At 36.8% G+C, this 20,891-nt stretch overlaps 1 protein-coding gene across 1 annotated transcript in view; it reads right to left on the bottom strand.

Moving 5' to 3' along the window:
• Positions 1-20,891, bottom strand: part of LOC112969610 (vacuolar protein sorting-associated protein 13B-like) — a 40,736-nt gene that overhangs the window by 17,150 nt on the left and 2,695 nt on the right. The window contains exon 3 of the mRNA XM_026073067.1: positions 15,244-15,387. Coding sequence (XP_025928852.1) covers positions 15,244-15,387 — 144 coding nt within the window. The remainder of the gene's footprint in view (positions 1-15,243; positions 15,388-20,891) is intronic.

Raw genomic sequence — 20,891 nt, 5'->3', positions numbered from 1 at the left:
ACACACACACACACACACACACACACACTGAGAGCTTTGCTATCTAATGAAACCAAAATACATCTTCAGTTTTAACTGAAGATATTTGCAAACTGAAACAGCTCCAAACAATAAAGCCATTTACATGACAAATGTATTACCCAGAAGAGTGATTTGCACATATACTACAGGGAAAGGGCAAAGGAGCTTTCCATTATTCATCCTCCAATTAGGTGCAAAGCATTAGAAGATATATTGAAAATGAGGGACAGCAGCTTAAAGTATTCAGGGTTCTTTAGACCTCGGCCCTTTGGCAGATGGCCCTCCTAGACATTAACTAGTCCAAAGGGAACCAGTGCTTGGGTAACAGAAAGGAAGCTCTCAGTAAATCAAGCTGATGGCCTCAGKGCATGGTCTCCTATCAAGTCAGAGACAGGCCCATGAAAATGAGCATGCTGGGGCGGGGGGGACACAAAAATAGATTAACATATTTCTTGATGGACTGATCAAGTTTTTTCTATTTTCTCCAGAGACAAAAAAAATAAATATTTAAAGTTAATGTTTATTTAACAGCTAGAGTTAAACTAAGATGACTAAGATGATCATGACATTGCTAACAGCATAATATAATTTCCACATGGCTCTATAGACCGCAAAAAGACAGTGATTTTTGTTTAGAAGTGCAGCCTTAAAACTGAACATTTGTCCACTCTACTGGAAAAATTGTGTTTATTATTGTAAGTGTTCAAAATAAAACACAATGTACATCGCTTGTGTGTCAAAGTTATTTAACAGGAACCACTGCTTAAGTGCAAGTATTCTAAGGTAAGTCACAGGCAGTAAGTGAATAAGCAGAAAATTTTCTGCTTAAGTTCAACAATCATAATATCTAATAAATTATAATTGAATCACACCCTTTTAGAAAKAATAGAACTCTTTTCAAAGGGAACAAGCTATAAATTGAGAGTGTACTTCATACTTGAAAGAATTAGGAGTATTTTTGTCTTTAAAAATTTTAAGATGCCTTTACCAAAGGAGGATAAGTTACAGGTTTTTTTCCACAAAATCTGTCATCATGCCCACTCCAAAATAGTAGGTTTTGCTATAATGAGGAGCTAAAATACATTCCAACAAATTTAACCGTGCTTTAATCTATCAACAAATGAGGAAAAACTACTTCCTCTCTAAAGAAATATTTCTAAATGCATTACCTCACCTCGTTCCCTGTTAAACCATACCAACCCAAACGTTTCCCCCAACTACATGAAACAAACCTGGATTATAGGGGCCTGATTTTGATGTCAACTGTATTGGAACAAATCTGGAATTACTCCAAAGTAAATCARCTAAGGTATTCCAGATCTATGCCAGGGAAAGCAGAATCAGAATCTGACCCTAGAATTCGAGGCAGTATGCCAAACATGATATATAAATCCCTTCACCCTCTACCTAAAGACAAAGACACTGACGACTGACATTTTATTTCCTTGCTGTAATCAAGAAAAAGACTAACTAAAATCAGTAAGGTTAGGAGGATCACTCAATATACAGAACTACATTACATTTTACTCCTGTATCTACAAGATAACAGTTGCTGTGTACTTCCTCAAGAGTAATGTACCACTTGCATTCCACATCTGGTTCACATTCAAGAAAACAGGTTTACTTATGCAAATACTAAAATGTAAGTTTCAACACCGATATCTACTTGCCCACCTACAGAATTAAGAAAAAAAAAAAGAGAGAGGAAAAAAAAACAGCTTTTATTGGGTTTCTACTTTCAGTAATCAAGTTTATCAAACAGGTTAGTATTATGCTCTCTTTCTATAGTCCTGAAAAACAAAGCTCTGCTTCGAAATATGATTCTACAGCAATAGCATTGTGGCAATCCTTGGTTCTGTTCCTATGGACTCCTTTTCAAAATTCGGAAACACAGACCATGGCATCACCACCGACTACCAACTCCCCAAATTAACCACAATAAAAAAGAACCCAAACTCTCTTTTTCTAGCTCATGCTTCATCATGAATAGTAAAAACTGCTACTCAACTCAGGTTTCAAGCTTATACCAATTGCTTTCAAAACAAGGTTGTTCAAGGTAAGAATGAATGCATCTTGATCTTAAATCTGCAGTTCAGTTATGTCCGTGATGTACGAGCTAGCTTCCACAAAATGAGGCAGAAAAGGGACTCCAAATGGGAGGAACGGGCCAGCTGGCTAACCCTAGCCACCCCACTCTGGTCTCTTACCTGCCCAGGACTATACCACAGTGCAGCTCCTCAAATGTATCAACTTTGGCTCATCCTCCCAGCTTTTTTGGTAATATAGTCTCCCAACACATAAAATTACAGACACTGGCTCTTCACTGCTATCAGTCCCTTATTAAAATGTGGAATAATAGTGAAATTATGACTTTGTAAAGCAACTGTTTACCTGTGTACTACATGAACTATTTACATTTCCTGTGCCAACCTTTCCTCCTAATCATCAAACAATAGTGAGAATAAAGCCAGTCAGATCGGAAACTGTCTTTAAAAATGTGTGTGTATGTGTATACATATATATAAAAATAAAGCTTCTTACACCAATGTAGTACAAGAGATAAGTAGGTCTCCTGCTTCCTCACTGTTCAGTAACATTGTTATTTTCCAAGCAAGGGAATCTAAAGCAAAAGAGCAGGAACATGGAACTATAGTTTCAAATGAGTACAAGAAGCAACATCAGCTCCCTGGACACCAAAAAAGATGCTATTCTTCCCCTTCATACAGAGAGCACTTTTGAACTACTTTACAGGCAACGTGGAAATAACAACAAAAATAGAAGAAAGGTATGGATAAGCGTCAAAGAAAAACATATGAGAAAGCTCAGTAAAGGGAATTGTATTGTAGGAGAGCATTTACATACAGAGATGAGCACAGAAACTAGATTACATGCCTCCAAAGAAAAGAGAAGCACCTGCTTTTGGTTAACATAAATAATACAGATTTTGTTAACATTGGCATTTGGCATGGGTTTGTAAGTTTTCATGCGCATGACTAATGAGAAATGTGTGTATTTGGGGTCAAGTGATTTTACTGGCTGTTGGCATACATCATTTGATTTTTTTTTTTTTAATAGAACATAACTTGCCACTGGCAAGCTACAGTCAAATACTAGAATCAATTTGAGAGAATGCTATGGAAACAGAAATAAAAAAAAGGGGGGGGGGGGGGAGAGAGAGAGAGAGAGAGAGAGAGAGAGAGAGAGAGAGAGAAAGAAATGGGTAAAAATGTTACTTACACTGTATTTGCGAACAATACAACATTCCCAATAATTTGTGAGCTTCCACAACTTGGAAACACTAACATACTTCAGGCAGGATATATTCCCAACATGGCTTGCAGCTTCTAAGTCAACAAAACTCTACCCCTAACAAACTCCAGTTCTTCTCAGAGAAGTTTTACAAATTGATATCCAGCTACTGAGCTCTCATTTTCAGAAATGTTAGCCAGTATGCATAAATTTCTTGACATTTTGATTTTCAGCAAATGAAAATAATTATTTTTCCATGAACATTAATAATACTGAGAAAAAATGTATTAAACATATTGAAGACCATCTGTCTATTTAACTCTGAAGTCTGGTATTCTGAATTCTCCGTATACTATTTCTCAAGTCACCAACTCAGTTTTGAAAATGGAGCTGGTCTACTTCTTCACTATCTTCTCATTTCAACAGCAAAGTGCATTGACATGGCACTACAAGACACAGCCATTGAATCATGAATATCCTCTAGTCCCAGGAGAAAGCTCTTGAAAAGAAGCATTGGCTATAATTCAGAAGGGTCAGTCTAGTAGGATATATATATATATATTTATTTATATAAAATACAACAATATATTGTCTAGTGGGAAGAGATTGATGACCTGAGGATGCATTTAGATAACACAGCTGAGCAGAGATGAGCCTGTCCAACACTTGGCCTCTTCTCTATATTCCCGCTTTGGCCCTCACCTGATCACAGAGCAACTAATTCAACACACTAACATCTCCCCCGCCCCTGCTTCCAAAAAAAAAAAAAAAAAAAAAAAAACCATGGACCTCACCACCTTTTTGGAACTGGTTCTGTTTTCTGCCAGCTTAGCAAATTGACCAATTCATCTCAGTCACACGAATGTCAGCATGTGAGAAGAGGCAGGCCAAGGCTGGAAGGAAGGGAATGAGCTCTATCATCTAAAACTGAAGGAAAGACGACTTGAATATCACAGTTTGGAAAGTATCCAGCAGAGAAGAGTTTGCCAGAGGTGGAACAGTATGTTTTTAGAAATGATATTATGGACAAGTATATGCTTAACTTTAAGCATGGATTTAAAGGAGTATTTCATTATGTGAGCCAAGTTCCACATTTTCTTGTAGTTATATGCCATATATTTATATATGCAAAAGAAACCAGGTCTTTATTTTGATTACTTTGGGAGCTTTCTCCTTGACTAATTTGAAAAAAAAAAAGGGGGGGGGGAAGAAAGAAAAAAAGAAAAAACATACCTTATCAAATAGTGGGGGTGTTTTAAACACAACATTTAGTTTAAAATCACAGTGATATTTCAATGTTCAAATAAGGCTTTTTTTTTTTTTTTAAATAAGCCTAAAGTAGTATCTTGAAATACAAGAATCGATGCAAAATATTGACAACCTGAGAGGAACCAATGAGATATTATTTCATGACATTTTGTCAAAATTTTATATTACAGGACTAGGGAACACCGGCAGAGGAAAAAGGAGCCTAACATGAAAGGGTGAGGAGATTACAGGAAGAGAGGAATCAAGTTCTGTACACAAACATCAAAGCACAATTATTGCTAAACTAGACTTCTAAATAGGAAGAAGGAAGCTAACTAGGAAATCTGTGCTTGTGTTTTCAGTGTTTAAAAGACAACATAGAAATCCAAAAAAATCCAAGATAAGAGGAAAAATAAGAGAAAAAAAATGAAGAGGAGAAAGGGAAAAAGATTATTTTAAAAGTTTCTGCCCACAAGCTAGGAGTTTTAAAAACAAAAAAGTACAAATCAGAAGCACATGTAGCATTAAACAAAGGGAATTCTGACAAAATACAAGTTGATCCAGAAAATCACAAGCACCACATATATATCTATTTTAAAAGAAACCTATGAAATATGAATAACTGAGTAATCTGCTTTTAAGAAAAAAATATATATTCTCAGCATAGGAGAAAATTATAATACAATTAAACTACTAAGGCTGAAATATTATGATATAGTCAAGAAACTCAGTGCTGTGCAGGATTTCCCAGAAGATACATGTAGAAAACTACTCCAACATGTCCAAGACTAGGATTATCTCCTTCCAAAAGGTGGCATCCTGACAGGGTCTCACACACACACACACACACACACACAGAGGAAAAAAAAAAAAAGAGAGAGAAAGAAAGAAAGAATGAAAAGGAAAAAAGAGAGAGAGAAGGAGGGAGGAAGGGAGGGAGATTTCACTGCTAGTCTGGTGTTTCAGGACAAACAAATGAAATTCTTCATTTAAGCATGCAACCCTAATCTGATTAAACAATGTATTTAGAATTACCTGTAAAGCAATGGAAGCTAAAAGGAAAAAAAATCCCTCCTTCACATCCTTAAAGTGGCTTTCTTTAATCTCTTCTTACCTAACCTATTTCTTCCCTTGGCTTCCCCAGCCTTCCTGCACGTACCACTCCAAGCTGCAGCGCCCTTTCCTCTCGCTACTTTGGAAAGACAGATCTGCAACTGATGTTCTGGGTAAGACCAACTTAAAAGAGGGCTCCCTAAGCATTCCTTGCATTTACCTGACAACACCACCACAAAGCCTATATAATTTGTCAAGTGCCTACTTTTGTAAATGTGCTCAGGACTCTACAGCAAGTCAGCAAGTGCTCCAGAAGAACTCTTGAAAACATACATATCCTGCAACCATCCAGTTAATTCAATCTTTACCTCCTAAAGGAAGAAAATTGGAGCTGCAGTCTCTGCAGCTGCAGGGTTGCTCAACAGCCTGTAGAGAGGTCATATGTCAAATTAGGCACAGAACAAGCACCTCACAGTCCAATTTAGACCCTCCTACCTAGACAATGACATGCCAGACACTTTCATTTGAATGACTTGAAGTTAGACCTGAATCACAGATACACAAATATCTGGTAAGCAAACCCACTATTAGAATAGTTGTAGTATGGCCAAAGATAACATCACTCCTAGAACTCATTTAAGTTCATTTACACGAACTACACCCAATTACATCTCTTGCCTGAAAGGAAAATGAGCTGTACCCATATAATATAAGCTCTTATTTCAATACAAATCTAGAAACACGTTATTCTTCTTCAATCCTTAAGTGCCCTGGATAAGCAAATCTCCTTAGCTGGTGTGCGGAGACAGTTGGCCAAGCATATTTGCTGCATGCCCTTAACAAGATCCCTGCGTATCAGTGTGGCCTCTGCTGCTCGAGAATCACAAAGACCTTGTTTTAGCATGTTGATTTACAGCCACATAACTCCTCTTCAGGCCCAGATGTTTCAAGAGCCAAYAGCTTGATGTCTTACTTGCTGTTTGAATCCACCGACCCATCACCATCCCTGATTGCAATACTTCCAATTTCTAGAATTATACTAAAAACTCAGCCCAGATGCATGGAAATGGAAAGCCATCACCGAGAAGATAGCTGCAGGAGGTCACTTAACACAAACTTGATGGTTCAGAAGAGAAGCACAAAGGAAGAAAGTGTTTCTGAAGCTTGTGGTAGCATCAATAAAGCATGAGGGGGCAACACAGGAACAAAAAGAGTTCCTGAGAGAAGAAAAGGAGAAAGACTAGTTATCCAAAGAGGCAGAAAATTAGATTTGAAAGCAGCCAAAAGAAGGAATTCAGTCTGTCTGAGGACCTAGCAGAATGGGACCTTATTTCAAATGTACAAGCAAGGCTGTTAAAAGGTGAATTCAGTGGCAGCTGACTAATAAATGACAAATATAACTCCTGGGAATAACGTTCTTTCAGACAGAAAAATGACAATCCCAACCATCCAGACAATGGAGGACTGAACCTACTGAAACCAGCTGTCCACCAGAAAAGCCCTCAGCCACAGCTACTTTGACAGAGAGGCCAGCTGACAGCAGGATGCTGGTGATGCTGATGCTTGTCATCTGCATGCTGGCCTTCCTGCCCCTGCACCCCGAGCCCCGGGCTCCTGGCTGCCCACAAGGAGAACGGGCTCTCAGAGAGAGTTAGGAAGCAAGACTCAAACTTAGCTTTTGAAAAAAAATCTCAGGCTGCAAACCTGAGCAGTGACAGTTGATGTGGGAGCTAAAATGAAGTTAATATGCACCTATATGTATAAAGAATTTAAATGTTTATATATATAATCCATATTTATACATAAATACATTTCTGTTCTTATGGAATTTAAAGGACAACTAAATTGGGGTGGTTGGGAGGGAGGGTTGTTTAACACTTAAACAAAGTTTTCCTTTTTCTCATAGCCTGAGAGAGATTTCACTCTGGGAGAGAAATTCTGGACTGTCTGCACAATGAAGAAAATATTTGCTACTTAAACTATGAAAAAAAATGAAGAGTGATACAACCTGTCATTCTGGAAGCTTAGATTCTGCTTTCTTATTACATAATCTTTTTCCTGAATCCTTGGATAAAAGGAACACACAAATTTACTACAATCTCACAAAACCCTAAAAGGATGTGCTAAAAAAAAAAAAAAAAAAAAAGCAGTGCTTGTGCTCACAATTAGATATTTCATGAGATGATTACCGTCACAGATATGTAAAAACCATGAAAAGCAAAGAAGTTGGCACTAAATGTGGGCTAAACATTCTGATCCTAGACAGAAAAAACTTCTGAAAAAAACTCAGCTGGTTTAGTAGGATTCACTGTACTTCTATTCCAAGACCATGCAACAGTTGGTGATCACACTAACCAAGAAAAGTGACAGAAGTGTGACAGACTATTGATTCTATTAAAAACTGACACCAGACAACTGTTCTTTGTAATTTCATTTAGCAGCTGGAGCACATTACAGATGCTCCTGGAGTGCATCTTCCAGTTTAGCTTCATCCAAAAGGTTATCCAGCTCATGAATTCAARACCACTCCATTATGCAAGTCAAAGCACAGAGAGTGTGGACAACCAGATTTCTTCCAAAGTGTAATCTTGATCTGAACTACAACACAAGAGGTAGACAGAGAAGGTCTTGCTCAGAAGACAACAAGGAAGCCAATAAAAGGCAGCACTTATTTACTGGATGCTATCACCCCTGCTGCTACAGGCATGGGGGGGGGGGGGAAATGTAGCTATATACACAACTTCTGGCAGTTTCCTTATCTTGCAATGTGCACACCAAAGTAGAGCCGTATCCTTGCCTTGTGTTCTCTTCATTGCACTTGTAAATCACAATAAAAACCACCCATTCGAACACAGAACTGTTGAAAATATTGGTGTTTTACAATCTCAATATATTTTGTAGTAATGACCAGGCTGATTTTAGCAACTTTCCTCTTGAAATTAACTGCATTCAAAATCTGAGCTCTTTAGTAAGAATACAGCCCAAAATACATTACTGACTGCTYTTCTGTTTTCTCCATCTTGCTCTGTCATTCAGTGTTTGGCTGCTCAGAAAAGCATCCTCCTAGTTAGACCTTTCTGGCGTAAACAGAGTTGCAAGTATTCTTGAGATATTGGGACAGATTATCACCCTTTGTCACTACGACTAGTCTCAGGTGGTATGACACTGCCTATGAACATGTCACCCAGTACTGAATGAAGAGAAAGCAAGAGTACTTACTATTAGAAGTCTTCAGCAGAAACACCTCAAAGCAAGGCTCGCTCACCTAAACTAAGCTCTAGGATCAGGTCAGGAATTTATCGTTGCCTGTCAGCAGCACACACGTGCCCGCTACGCCTGTCCAGTCAACACTGGAAGATCTGCTAGGGCCAGGCACAAGCACAGAAGGAATCAAGTGGGACCACTCATACCTTTTATAGCAATCAGTTTCAAACATTGGAAATCACCATTATTTAGTCCTGAGAAGGGCGCTTTTTTTTTTTAAGTGATAAGTTGCATGAAAACCATCTAAATTGACTAACACCATAACAGGCGCTTAGGTAAGCAAGCAGACTATCCAGGTTGAGGCAACATGGTGTACAACAGCAGCAGAAGGACTTCTATAGTTAGAGTAAATAGAAATGTGCCCATGGCATCTTTAACAAATTCACTGCAAAGACAACAACTTCTTTTGCAAACAGAATTACTGCAACCTAAAACATCAGATACTTTGCTTTTAAAGAACAGCAAAGCTGTTCAGCATCTCTTCAGCTACTCTGAAGTGAAAACACTGCAAATAAAAGAGCACAAAGTCTCTGAACCAAATGCTGCAAGGACTTTTCTAACAGCTGTTTCAGCCTGCTTTTCCAGGACTGCTCCCTCTACTGAAAGAGTAAGTTTATTAAATGTTCTTGCAAGAGCCTGATTCCCTTTACAAAGGGGATAATATCCTTGAAGGAAGATCTGCTACCTGAAGCGTCCCATTTCATACCAAACCATTCCTAGAAGACATTATGAGAATTCTCCAGACTAGAATTCTAGACAGAAAATGGCATAAAGCCCAACCAAAGGCGCTGCCAGACCATCCTGAAGCTTTTGAAAAAAAGTTACTGCTAGTTAACTGACCACAACTTGCCCCACATATTAGGAGTTACTGTTTATGAAGTAGAGGTATCAGAGTGGCATATGATTCTTCATTTCAGCCATCCCAGCTCACAGACTAGCATTTTAGTTTAAGCTCAGCAAAGACAATATTCTTTGCACCACAGCAGCTAAGGTTTATCTTCATCTTTAGGTTTACAGAGACCTAAAAGATCCTCCATCCTAAAAGAATTTAAGTTTGGACCCTCTGAACTGGAAAGGTAATTTCAAAACCACTGACCTAGACAGTATGCTGAAGATGGGGAGGGGGACACAAGAGGCAAGATCAGAATGCTGAGAGGACACTGAAAAGGTTGAGAAAAAACAGTGTCATGCACATGAAGGGGGGGGGAGGGGAGATGTAAGGCTCCCATCCCCCTTCTTTTTAATCACTAGGTCTAGAAGGCATGCCTTCTCATTTTCAAAATAAACACAAAGTACCAGAAAAGAGCAGACTTACATTCAGATCTGCAACAGTCCAACCTAAATACTCCACAGGGGTATTTAAGAGTCCATAAGGACAGAGAACAAGAAGGAAAAAGGGTTTACAGGGTCTATCCACAATAAACCAAGAGAGGCCAAGAACTGCTCTTCAAGGCGATGAGTTCACCCTTATCTCATTCCATGTACCTGGCATTACAAATATGTCAGTTAGATGTGACAGATCTATGGAGTCTTAAACTGTACATATAATGTCAGCATTGAAGACTTCCCCCAGAAGTTGAAAAGTGTTTGCAGGTATGTTCTTAAAATTGACTCGGAAGTTTCATTAATTGCAGCCAAAATTTTCCACTGAGTTTGAGTATGAAGGCAGATGTTCAGACAAAAAGAAAAATTAAAAATTTTAGTTCTTATTTTAAAGGAAATCAATCATCAGAAAGGAAGAAATGAAATGGAACTAAAGACTTTTTTTGATCTAAATGGGTCATAAGTCTTACCTTGAACCCCAAAACCACAGACAACTGTGAGCTTTTTAGCTATAAGTTTAGATTTACACAAAGAAGTTTTTTTTTTAAAAATACAGAAACTTATTATTTATATATACTTATGTATACACACACACACGAACAGATAACATCCCCYTTGCTCTCGTACTGGTTTTACTAAGCTATTAAAACACAAATCAAAGTGGTTTGAAATGACACAGAATTTCATATTTGTCATTAACTTGAGATTATGAGTTCAAGCAACGTTAGCTGAAGACATAAGTAGTTAGAGAGCTGTCCTACATAAAGTAATCTACTCTTCTGCTTAAACTTTGCATATAAATGTAAGAACTCAAGATAAAGATCAGATTTACTGAAGTAAAAAGATACCACTATTAAAATGAAGAGGTACCAAAGAAAATGTTATATACACACACACTGACCTTTTACAGGAGAAAATGAAAAGCAGAAACATGGGACACTAAAAGAATTTCAGTTAATCCTCTGATTTCAAGTTTTACCATATTTTTGTTGTCATTGAGCAGCATATGCATACCCACAAACAGACAAACAACAAAAATCCACTGACTGTCCATACAGCCACATGCAATTGAATTACTACAGCTCAAGGAGAGAAGGGGAAAAATAGCAAACCATAGCTTAAGAATTGGAGCTAGCTTTATCATCTAAGCAAACATATTATATAACTACACCCTACACCCTCATCAAATACAAGGCTCCTGTCCTCACTTGCAAAATCATTCATAACCTCTTTGCACACCCTATCGACAGTCTCAATCATTTCATAATCAAGATCAATTCCAGCTTTCAGCATTCCTTGATGATGGTCTCTGCTGATTTTCAAATAAGAACACATGTGCTTCTGCTCTTTTGACCATCACGCTTGGGAGCTGTTCTCCACTGCTTTCACAAAGTTATTATATTCATTCAAAACCTTCTCTGTAATGCCTCAAAAAAGAAACAGTGGTTAATTGCCTATATGCTGATCCAAACAACTGTTTGGTTTCCCTGTGCCCCCACATGGGCCTGTGACAATCTTCTGATTCTGTAATTAATAATCCCTGGGGTACTGACAGTCTTCCTCTTTATATATATATTAACTATTCTTGCTGCACTGCATCCTGATTGAAGACAGGGACTCAAAAGTAAAGCAGTAATACAGATTAACAGATTTCTCCTTGAATCTCATTTGTGTCCTTTCCAAGACTGAAAACCACAGAGTTCACAGTTGCACATAAGGAAGATTAATTTTGTGATTAGTTCTAATAATGCCTTTAAGGCAGAGAAAACAGATACTGGCCTGTCTTTCCCAACTTGCACAGACTGAATTTAAAGCCTCTGTTTTGGGAGCAGAGATATTGTGGGTATAGATGAGGGGAGAGAAATGAGGGTGGAAATTTAAATAGCTTTTCAATAAATAAATAAATAAATAAAAATTAAAAAGAGGGGTAGGAAAAAAGTTAGTAGCCTGTTGCAGGGTGATGGCCTAGACATATAGAACAAGATGACGGGTCCAACAGGATTAAAAAAATAAAAATAAAAAAAGAGATTGAAAGTCTAAGGTGAGAAATCACATCAAAAGAAGTTTAGCAAGGAGACTTCAATTCTAGATAGAAATTCTAAGCTTTCGTGTACAGCAACATAAATAATTACAATAATATAATAATGGAACTCCACCCACCCTCTATCACAATACATGGCATTCATTAAGAACAATCTCATGGGAGGCAATTACCACAAGCAAATGAAATTACAAGTAAACATGGTCTGAAATTCACTTGAAGTCTTACACATTTCAATTAGACTTGTCAACATATTTCATGACTTTGATAACATTAGAAGTGATCATGCTTAAACCAACTGTAGATGACTGTGCAGTACAAGACTACATTCAGGAGCCATAAAACAAGCACAATTGCATTAAGCTGACAGACATCAAAATATAACGCAAAAGTAAGCCTCACACTGAATTTTTACTATAGTTACTAGCATTAGACAAATTTATAACCAAAAGAGTACATACATAACATATTCAATAAAACACCACTTTAATCACTGCAAAGTTCTGTTCCTGGTACAGTACAGTTTTATTTTCTTATAAAGTAGACATTTATTTAATACTTCCACCAGTTATGGAAGTGGTAGCACTATCTTGCAGAGAAGGAGAGAAACAAGAGTTGGAAAGCACAGAAGAGAGGGGAAAAACAATGACCTTCAAAATGCTCAAACTCCAAGGCTTGCTAAAAATAGCATTAATTCTATGCTGTGGATTTTGTATATTGCTGGGTAAACTGAGCACTTATGCAACATTTCTCCTTAGAAAAGGAGAATGTTAGCATAAAAGTAGAAGTTGAGCCATTACTGCCCATCTTACTGTCTACTCCAAACTTTTATCTCAATTGAGAAGGAGATGCTGCAATAGCATGAAAAACAACAACAAAACCAATCAAACTAACAATGAAACCAAACCAACAATGAAACAGCATCACTGGAGGTAAAGTACAGAAGCATTTCCAAAACTCTTCAAATAAACTCCCTCTCTCATTTATTTATCGTTCACAAAATTCAGTAGGGTCCCTTCAACAGTACCTTCAAACAGTGCTGTGTCCATTAAACCCCATACATCTCCAAAATAAACATTCCTTGAAATACCTCTCCCCTGCTTTCCATGGGCAGATATATCACACTAAGTTGAGACCAAAAACTGAACTTTTTGCTCAAGCAAAATTATACAAGAGCTCATCAGAAGCTTTGCCCAAGTGAAGGAAATGCAGGATTAAGCTCATTAACTTTTGAGAATTAAACTAAACTAAACTTTCTTGCTAATTACGGGTTTTGATGATATAGAGTTCTTGGCAGAACAGTTCCAACCAGAGCTAAACTCACTGAAAGCTTATTTTACTACCATTTTTCATAGAAATACTCTATTTGTTTCATTCAGGTTTTTCATTAACCAATTACACATTTTTATGATAAAAGGAATGGTCTTAGTTAATTGTACAGTCACACAGTAGATATTAAAACACAAGAATTTGACAAAACACTGCATTTTAATAAAAGATTTTCCAATAGTAAGTTAAGAAATAAAACTCAGCCTTCAACTTCTTAAAACTATATCCTCAGAAAACAGCAAAAAAGTGTTTTCATTTACATTCTTATTAGTCAAAGATAAATCCTACTATGGCACAGACCCAAATTTTGCTCTCCTGAATGTACATACCACTGAATAATTTGTCCAAATGTCAGTTGTAATTTTCAAAAATCCTTTCTTACCTCTGAGTCTTAAACATCTGTAACAAATACTTGCCTTGAGAATGCTTTACATTCATGACATTTGACCTTTTGCTGTATGCACCACAAAATTTAAGTTTCAAATACCATGCGAGCAGGAAATCTGATCATTTCAGCAGTAGCCATCTCCATGGTCTAACATCAAATATTAGTTCTGGGTTGCAGAGTCACGTGCTACAAAACTTCTTCTGCAGCTTCTATAATTAGTTGTAATTTGCTGCTTCTAAAACACATTTCTCATGGAACATCTGGCCTTGAAATCTCACCATAACGTTAGAAAAGTATTAGGCATTTGGCTGTTAGTATGTGCACATGTGTATGTGCACATGCATGTATGCACATAGATTAAGAATATTCACAGAACACAAGCATATGCTTTGTGGGTGGTGTACCTAAGACTAGGGATTTCTACTTTAACAACAAAAGCCTTTTAACTCCAGAACTGTGAAAGAATCACAAGAAATATCAAACATAATGGAAAAGTGTTCCCCAGTGCTCTTGCTGGCAGATATCTAATTATTGATATTAAATGTTTACAGCTCATCAAGCATGCTATCAAAGATCTGCAGGCTTTGTATAAATTAAATGTTTCTTTTGTAGGATCCTTAACGTAACTGGACTCTACATTGAAATTAAAATATGAACAAGAATTTAAAAAACAAAACAAAAAAATCTCTCCCTATAAAACCACACTGACTAAAAAACAAGTTTCAATGTTAACATATCCAAGTACTTCTGACTGACAAAGTTAGAAGTATAGCAAGATTAAGCCACTGCGTATTTCAGTTTTGTTATGGAAGAAGGAAGTTTTTCTTGAGCCTGTGAAATGGCGTGAGAAATTACTAAAAACAACTAAACAAATGCCCTTAGAAACTCTTGCACATACCTCACACTCCAAAAAATTTAAAGCACTCCTCCAATAATAGCAACTCATCTTTTGAAAATACTCAATGCCCAGTGGGGCCGCACAAAACTTTCTCAAACAACCAGCACTGCTTCTTGGCTGGTAGAAGTTGGAAGCACTTAGGATGCTATATTGCTCTTGAAATCCATCTGTGTCTAGTCATAGGAAAATTCTGTCACAGAATGCTATTAACTGGCTTTTACACCTGCAAGAACACCATTATAGCAGAAAATGCATCAAGGAAAATATTAGCCACATGGGAAGAACAACATTTATTAGCCACTGAGACAGTAACAGTGACTACAACTTTGCATGTCAGATTCTTCTGATGGCTTAAACAGAAATGACTTTTATAAGCTATCATTCTTGTCAACCTTTCAGCATTAGAAATACATTTATCATGTTTCTTACCTGAGCTCCATCCTTTAATTTCAAGATGCACTCCATTGTATTGATAGTGATGACCACTGGTTCTGATCCTAATTTCGTCCATGGCACATGAATTCGAAGTTCATGAATATGACCACTTAAAAAAGTAAATGGTAGTTTCAGTTCCTTGGGGGGGGGGGGNGAAAAAAAAGTGATGAATTAACTAATTAACTACTGAAACATATCAAAGATCAAGACGACACATCCATAACATAAAAAAAATAAAGTTCCAGCATAAAATACAAAAAGGTCCTTCTCCCTCCTCAAACCAGCAGCGTGTCATGGGGCTTAGCAACTGGCTTCGTAACTGCTTGCATGCACGTATTACAATTAGTCTGTTCAAAAGAAATATCTGGATTACCATGCCTATGATAATTAAAAAAAGGTTTAAAAGAACCTCTCTCACATGAAGCTACTGCAAAACATGTCATTATTGCAGAAATAAGTAGAAATGAACCAGCTGGAAATAAATACTTAAACTGACACACAACCTGCATTATTCTGAAGAGCATGTATTTGGAACATAACAGAGACATTTTATTCCAAAAATATTTTAGTACTTTTAGGTTGTAAGAGCTCAGTGCTCTTAAGATCGGCCACAAACAGAAATGAATGGTCTTCACAAGAGTATATGGAGCACTTAGAAAATAAAGAGTTTTAGAAAAAAAAAAATTTTTTTTAGATCCATGTTTATTTGCTCCCTTTGTTTTATGTAAGTATGGTTTGTACTCTTCTCTTCTAGTGTTAAAATAATGTTCGAGGTTAAGGGAACAAGTCATACAGAAGAGTAGTGGTAAAGACAGAAAGGCTAATCAAATCAAAATTACTGCATTAAGCAAAGATTTACTTGGTACATTTTGACTTAAGAATGAGAATTTCTGTACATGTTTTATATACAGTAAATCTGTTGAACATCATCATGTAAAATACTTTCCATTTTCAATACAACTTATAATATGAATTGAAAACAAAAATAACAATTGAAATGGTTGTGTTTTTAAAAAAAAAAAAAAAATTAAGGTTACTAAGCCAGGCATTCTAAGTTAGGAATGTCAGAACTGCTACGTTAATTTGGACCCTTGGTTTATGTAGTTTATGATGTCCTTTTTAATAACATGATGTCATATTAATTCTTCTGTAGAACCCCCGCCTAATTCGATGATCAGGATAGAAGCACTCACTAGAGAAGGAGCTAGTCTGTTTTTCTTGTTGTCTTTCCATTCTCAATAATCAAGACATTGCCCTATTCACATCAAACCCCTCAGTAAATACAAAGTTACTAAATTCCTCATTGGCAAAATCAAGACTCTTACTCACAAAGGCCTAACCCAGATATCACACCATTTTCAAAACTGATGCCTAGCTCTAGCTGGTCAGTCCAGAATTCCTAACAAATGCCTAGGCACTCTACCCGGTCAACATAGAGTGCTTACCGCAGTGGGACAGCCCCAGTGAGTCAGCTGCTGCATGCAGTTAGTTAAGAGAGAACACAAGGTACAGGTTTATCTAAACTCTTTGGACCTCGGGCATGCAGCACTGGACAGCACACTAGATGCCTCCATCTGTGTGGGATCCAGAGCTCTAAGACATCCACAGCAGCCTCAGACTCTCCTGGGAAGCATGACCTTAAAGCTTATCAGAGAGGACAGCTACCTGTGGCTAGAGACCTGGTCTCAAGACTAGAAATATCAGATTTAAAATAATGAAAATAAGCATTTAATGTCAAATACAGCTACAACATTGGACAGTATGTCAGAATTTAATTCAGCACTCCCACTACTGAGTATTCTAATGATGAGGCTTCAATGACATTACATCTCCTTATCGTTCATCTGGTCTACTAGCCTGACATTTTTGGCTACACAGGTTTCCAGTTTTAATAGCAAGAAACGAYGGCTGTCTTCACCTGAGGTCGCTTATAACTCAGTGTTTAGGTCTACCTCTTAGATGCTGGGAACTCTAGGTCTGTCAGATTGGAAAGATAAGTGAATCTAAGTTTCCCACATGCCAGGTGAAAGTTTTGGCCATTAGGTTTATACAGCTAAAACTACTAGTGGGTTTTGGTAAAGTTGGGGACTAAATTTGTGTTCAGAACTTCAGAATTTCCCTGGCAAGCTGACCAATGCAGGGACTTGAACACCTTTGCACCTCAGCTCAGTTTAGACACCTACAAGCTTTGACTAAGTACACATATGAATGAGTAGGAGTCAAATACAGAAGCCTGTGAAGCTCTCAAACCAAGTGGGCAAGTTGCTAGGGAATTTCAGATACAGACACCTAGAAGTGGATCCAGAGAGCCTGTTTTCCAGCACTGCTTGACCCTAGGGTTATCTCTACTCTATAGAAGTTCCACATGAAAAGCGAGGATATCTAGATTTTGCATTTAATACTTCACATATAGTATAAAGCCTACCTTTAGAATATTTCTGTGAAGCTCACTAACGTCATTATTCCCCTACATTCTTGAAACTATAATCAAGTCTTAGTTACATCATTTGAAAGCCTACTAAGAAATCTGATTTTTCAAAGTAGTTAGCATGTCATAAATTCAGAGTCCCAAATAATCACAACTGCAATTATAACAGATTAGCACCATAAGAAAGTCTCTAATTAGCAACCCAAAAGAAGGCAACTATTCATATGCAAGAATACCTTGCACCATGACAGTCATCAGCTGCCAAAGGGAGCAATTTTAAGGAATGTTCTCTCCACTCTCAGGCTGAAGCCACCTCAGCCATTCTACTAGTAGTACAGAAAAGTTCATCTAGCACCTAAGAGCTGAGAGTAGATGAAGTATTGATTGCTGATAAAACCTTCAGTGCAGTTACCCAAAGATAAAACTCTATTTTTTGCAAAGTAGAGCTTTCAGTTTGTAAGTTAGTTTTTTGGGTTTAATGAGCTTTCATGATTGAAATTAAACAAACAAACAAAACACCTCACACTCTCTAACATTAGGAAGACTCTTGGCTCCTACCTTGGCCATGCTTGCACAAAATTAGATGTAATTTCAAGCCTCCTTTCCATGAGATAACAGTTCAGATCTTCTCATAAAAACAGTTTGAAGAAATTGTTAATATGGTTTACAAAGTGTTTTTTTCTTCATCTCATTCATAGATATACTGAAGAATTTTAGCCAAAACCTTCCATCCTAAAAATTCAGCCTTAGGTGTACAATCAGCAAGAATAAAATTTTAATCCAGACAGTTTAAGATAAGCCACTGAAAACCAAGTACATGGCAGTTCAAATACAGATGTTGCTACACATCATATATAATATGATATAATATCATATAATGGTATTGTATAATAAATGACAAAATACCCTATATACAGCAGCTTTGCAGGGGGCCAAGAAAATAAGCGATCAAAAAAAATGCAATCTAAAAATACATTGCAGTCTGGAGACAAAGCTTTTGCACATCAAGACAGCAAGCTATTATTAGCAGAAATTGACAGTAATAGAAATGAACTCCTCAGATATGAAATTTTAATGCCAATCATCAATACTGCAATGTTGATTTAGATCCAGATTTGTTGTCACATGTGGAAGTTTCGAGTTTTCTTCAAAAAGCATTCTAGAATAGATGTGTTTTTCATTATTTGCTAGATGGATTTAATACATTCTCATTTTTGTCTAGCTACCTATAAAAACTGAACAAAATTAGGAAGGCTTTCAAAATGAGGTGATGCAGCCAAGCACACAGACACAGAAATCCTACATATTCAGAAAATTCAATTCTTTTGTTTCAAAGGAATTTCGATACAAATGTTTTCTGATGTCATCCTAATTGCACAAGCAAGTTTCCTTACAGCAATGAAAAGAAATCTTTGCTATGCTACTTTCGTAGTCAATATAAAACAAATGTGTGTGCCAAATTTAGTAACTTGTTTATAATATAAGATAATAAAGACCATTTTTATTCATTGCTCTTCCTCTCCCGTGGAATCTTTTCTCTTTTCATTAAGTATTAGATTAAATCCTGACTATAGTTTTTTTCCCATCTGTGATAGATTAGACTTTACATTTTTCAAAACACCATAAAAATCTTTCAAAAATTATGATATGGCATAAAACCGTTAGAACGTATGGATAAATCTGGGTCTTAATTGCAGTTACTTTCTTGGATTGTCTGCATTAGCAACATCTGTAGTATACAAAAAGGTTCGATAGGGACCACACTAAGGAGCTAGTCTCCCTGCATTCTTGTTTTCACTTCTGTGGCTGTGCTGCCCAGGAAACAGAGTAAGGGAACATTACAGTAGAGAGTCTTTCAAGCACAGTAGTCCACAATACAATAAAACTCAGTCTTTAGATCAAATTGTCATTTGTCTGTTATCAAAGACCTCTTGGTTTTTCCCTTTGAGTTAGTAAAACAGCAACCATAAGGAGCTATGATGCTACGGATATATAAATAAATAGTAAAAAGAACTCAACATGCATCTTTCTTCTTTTGTACCACTGGGTCAACAGAAACATAACACACAAGCTAGCTGGAAGCTCAGAGCTAGTTTCTTTACCTCTGATACCACAGTAACCTTATATAAAAGTTGCCAAAAGTGTTTAAAATGTTTTCCCATAAAAATACTTAAATATAAAATTTAAAGTTTAAGTACAAAATACTTTCTTTGAAAGTAGTCTTTATACAAGGTATCAGTTATTTCACCTAGACAGAAAATTTTTTAGGAACACTTACTCTTCTAGTACTTAGATCATTCAGGATAGGAAAAAGAGGAGTATCAAAAATCTCTTCAGAGATCCTAATTGTATTGGATTCAATCTTAAAYTAAAGATAATTGTTATAGAATTAACTGAATATTCAAAGAGTGACATAATTATGTCTGAAAGCTACACTGTAGCTAAAAGGTCAAATCTAAATGCAAACCACTATTCAGATTTCACTACAGAATTAGTATTGTCAAAAGAAAGGGGGGGGGAGTTATTGCAATAATATTCACTGAAGTTTAATGAAAATACATAAAATATATATAAAAGCATGTGAAATATTTTCAGGTACTGAAATGTTCTCTCTTTTGGTATGATAAATATTCTAAGTCAACATCTGATTTCAAAAGGTACTGTTTCTAACTTGGCATCAACAGAACAGACCTTCATACAGATTTTCAATATATCCCAAAAATAATTTAAAGCAAGTCTTCTAGAAGACAGACAACATTTGGTCCTCTGTTCCTATCTGTGCTTTGGAATTCAGGTTGATGGCCTGATAAGGGGAACTCCAACATCAGCTGAAGTGCAAGGAGTCAGGGGAGAAAACACAGATTTCTTCCCATCTCTGATAGAGGGTGCTTTGTCCAGGTAGTTTGTCAGCTGCGCTAATGTTCCCAAGCAGTCATGTGTAGTTCCACGGAAGGCTGGAATCCTCCAAAAAATATTCAAGGCTCCAGCTAGACTTTGGATACAAATGCACATGCCCTTGATAGCACTAAGTCATATAACTAAGGCTGCATTCATACCAGATAAAGAGCAGGGAGTCAGGCTGGGGTTAACAGCACAGGATAGAAAGGATTTTAGAAGTAAAGAGAATCACAGGGTAGGTGACTAACTTTGGATATTCTGGCTCCATAGAGGTAGAAAGCCTAAAAAAAAAAAAAAAAAAAAAAAAAAAAAAAAA

This window comes from Apteryx rowi, unplaced genomic scaffold (assembly GCF_003343035.1).
Source record: "Apteryx rowi isolate R43461 unplaced genomic scaffold, aptRow1 scaffold_1095, whole genome shotgun sequence".
Taxonomy (NCBI): Eukaryota; Metazoa; Chordata; class Aves; order Apterygiformes; family Apterygidae; genus Apteryx; species Apteryx rowi.
The sequence above is the reverse complement of the archived record's forward strand: the minus strand, read 5'-3'. Positions and strand labels throughout refer to the sequence as shown.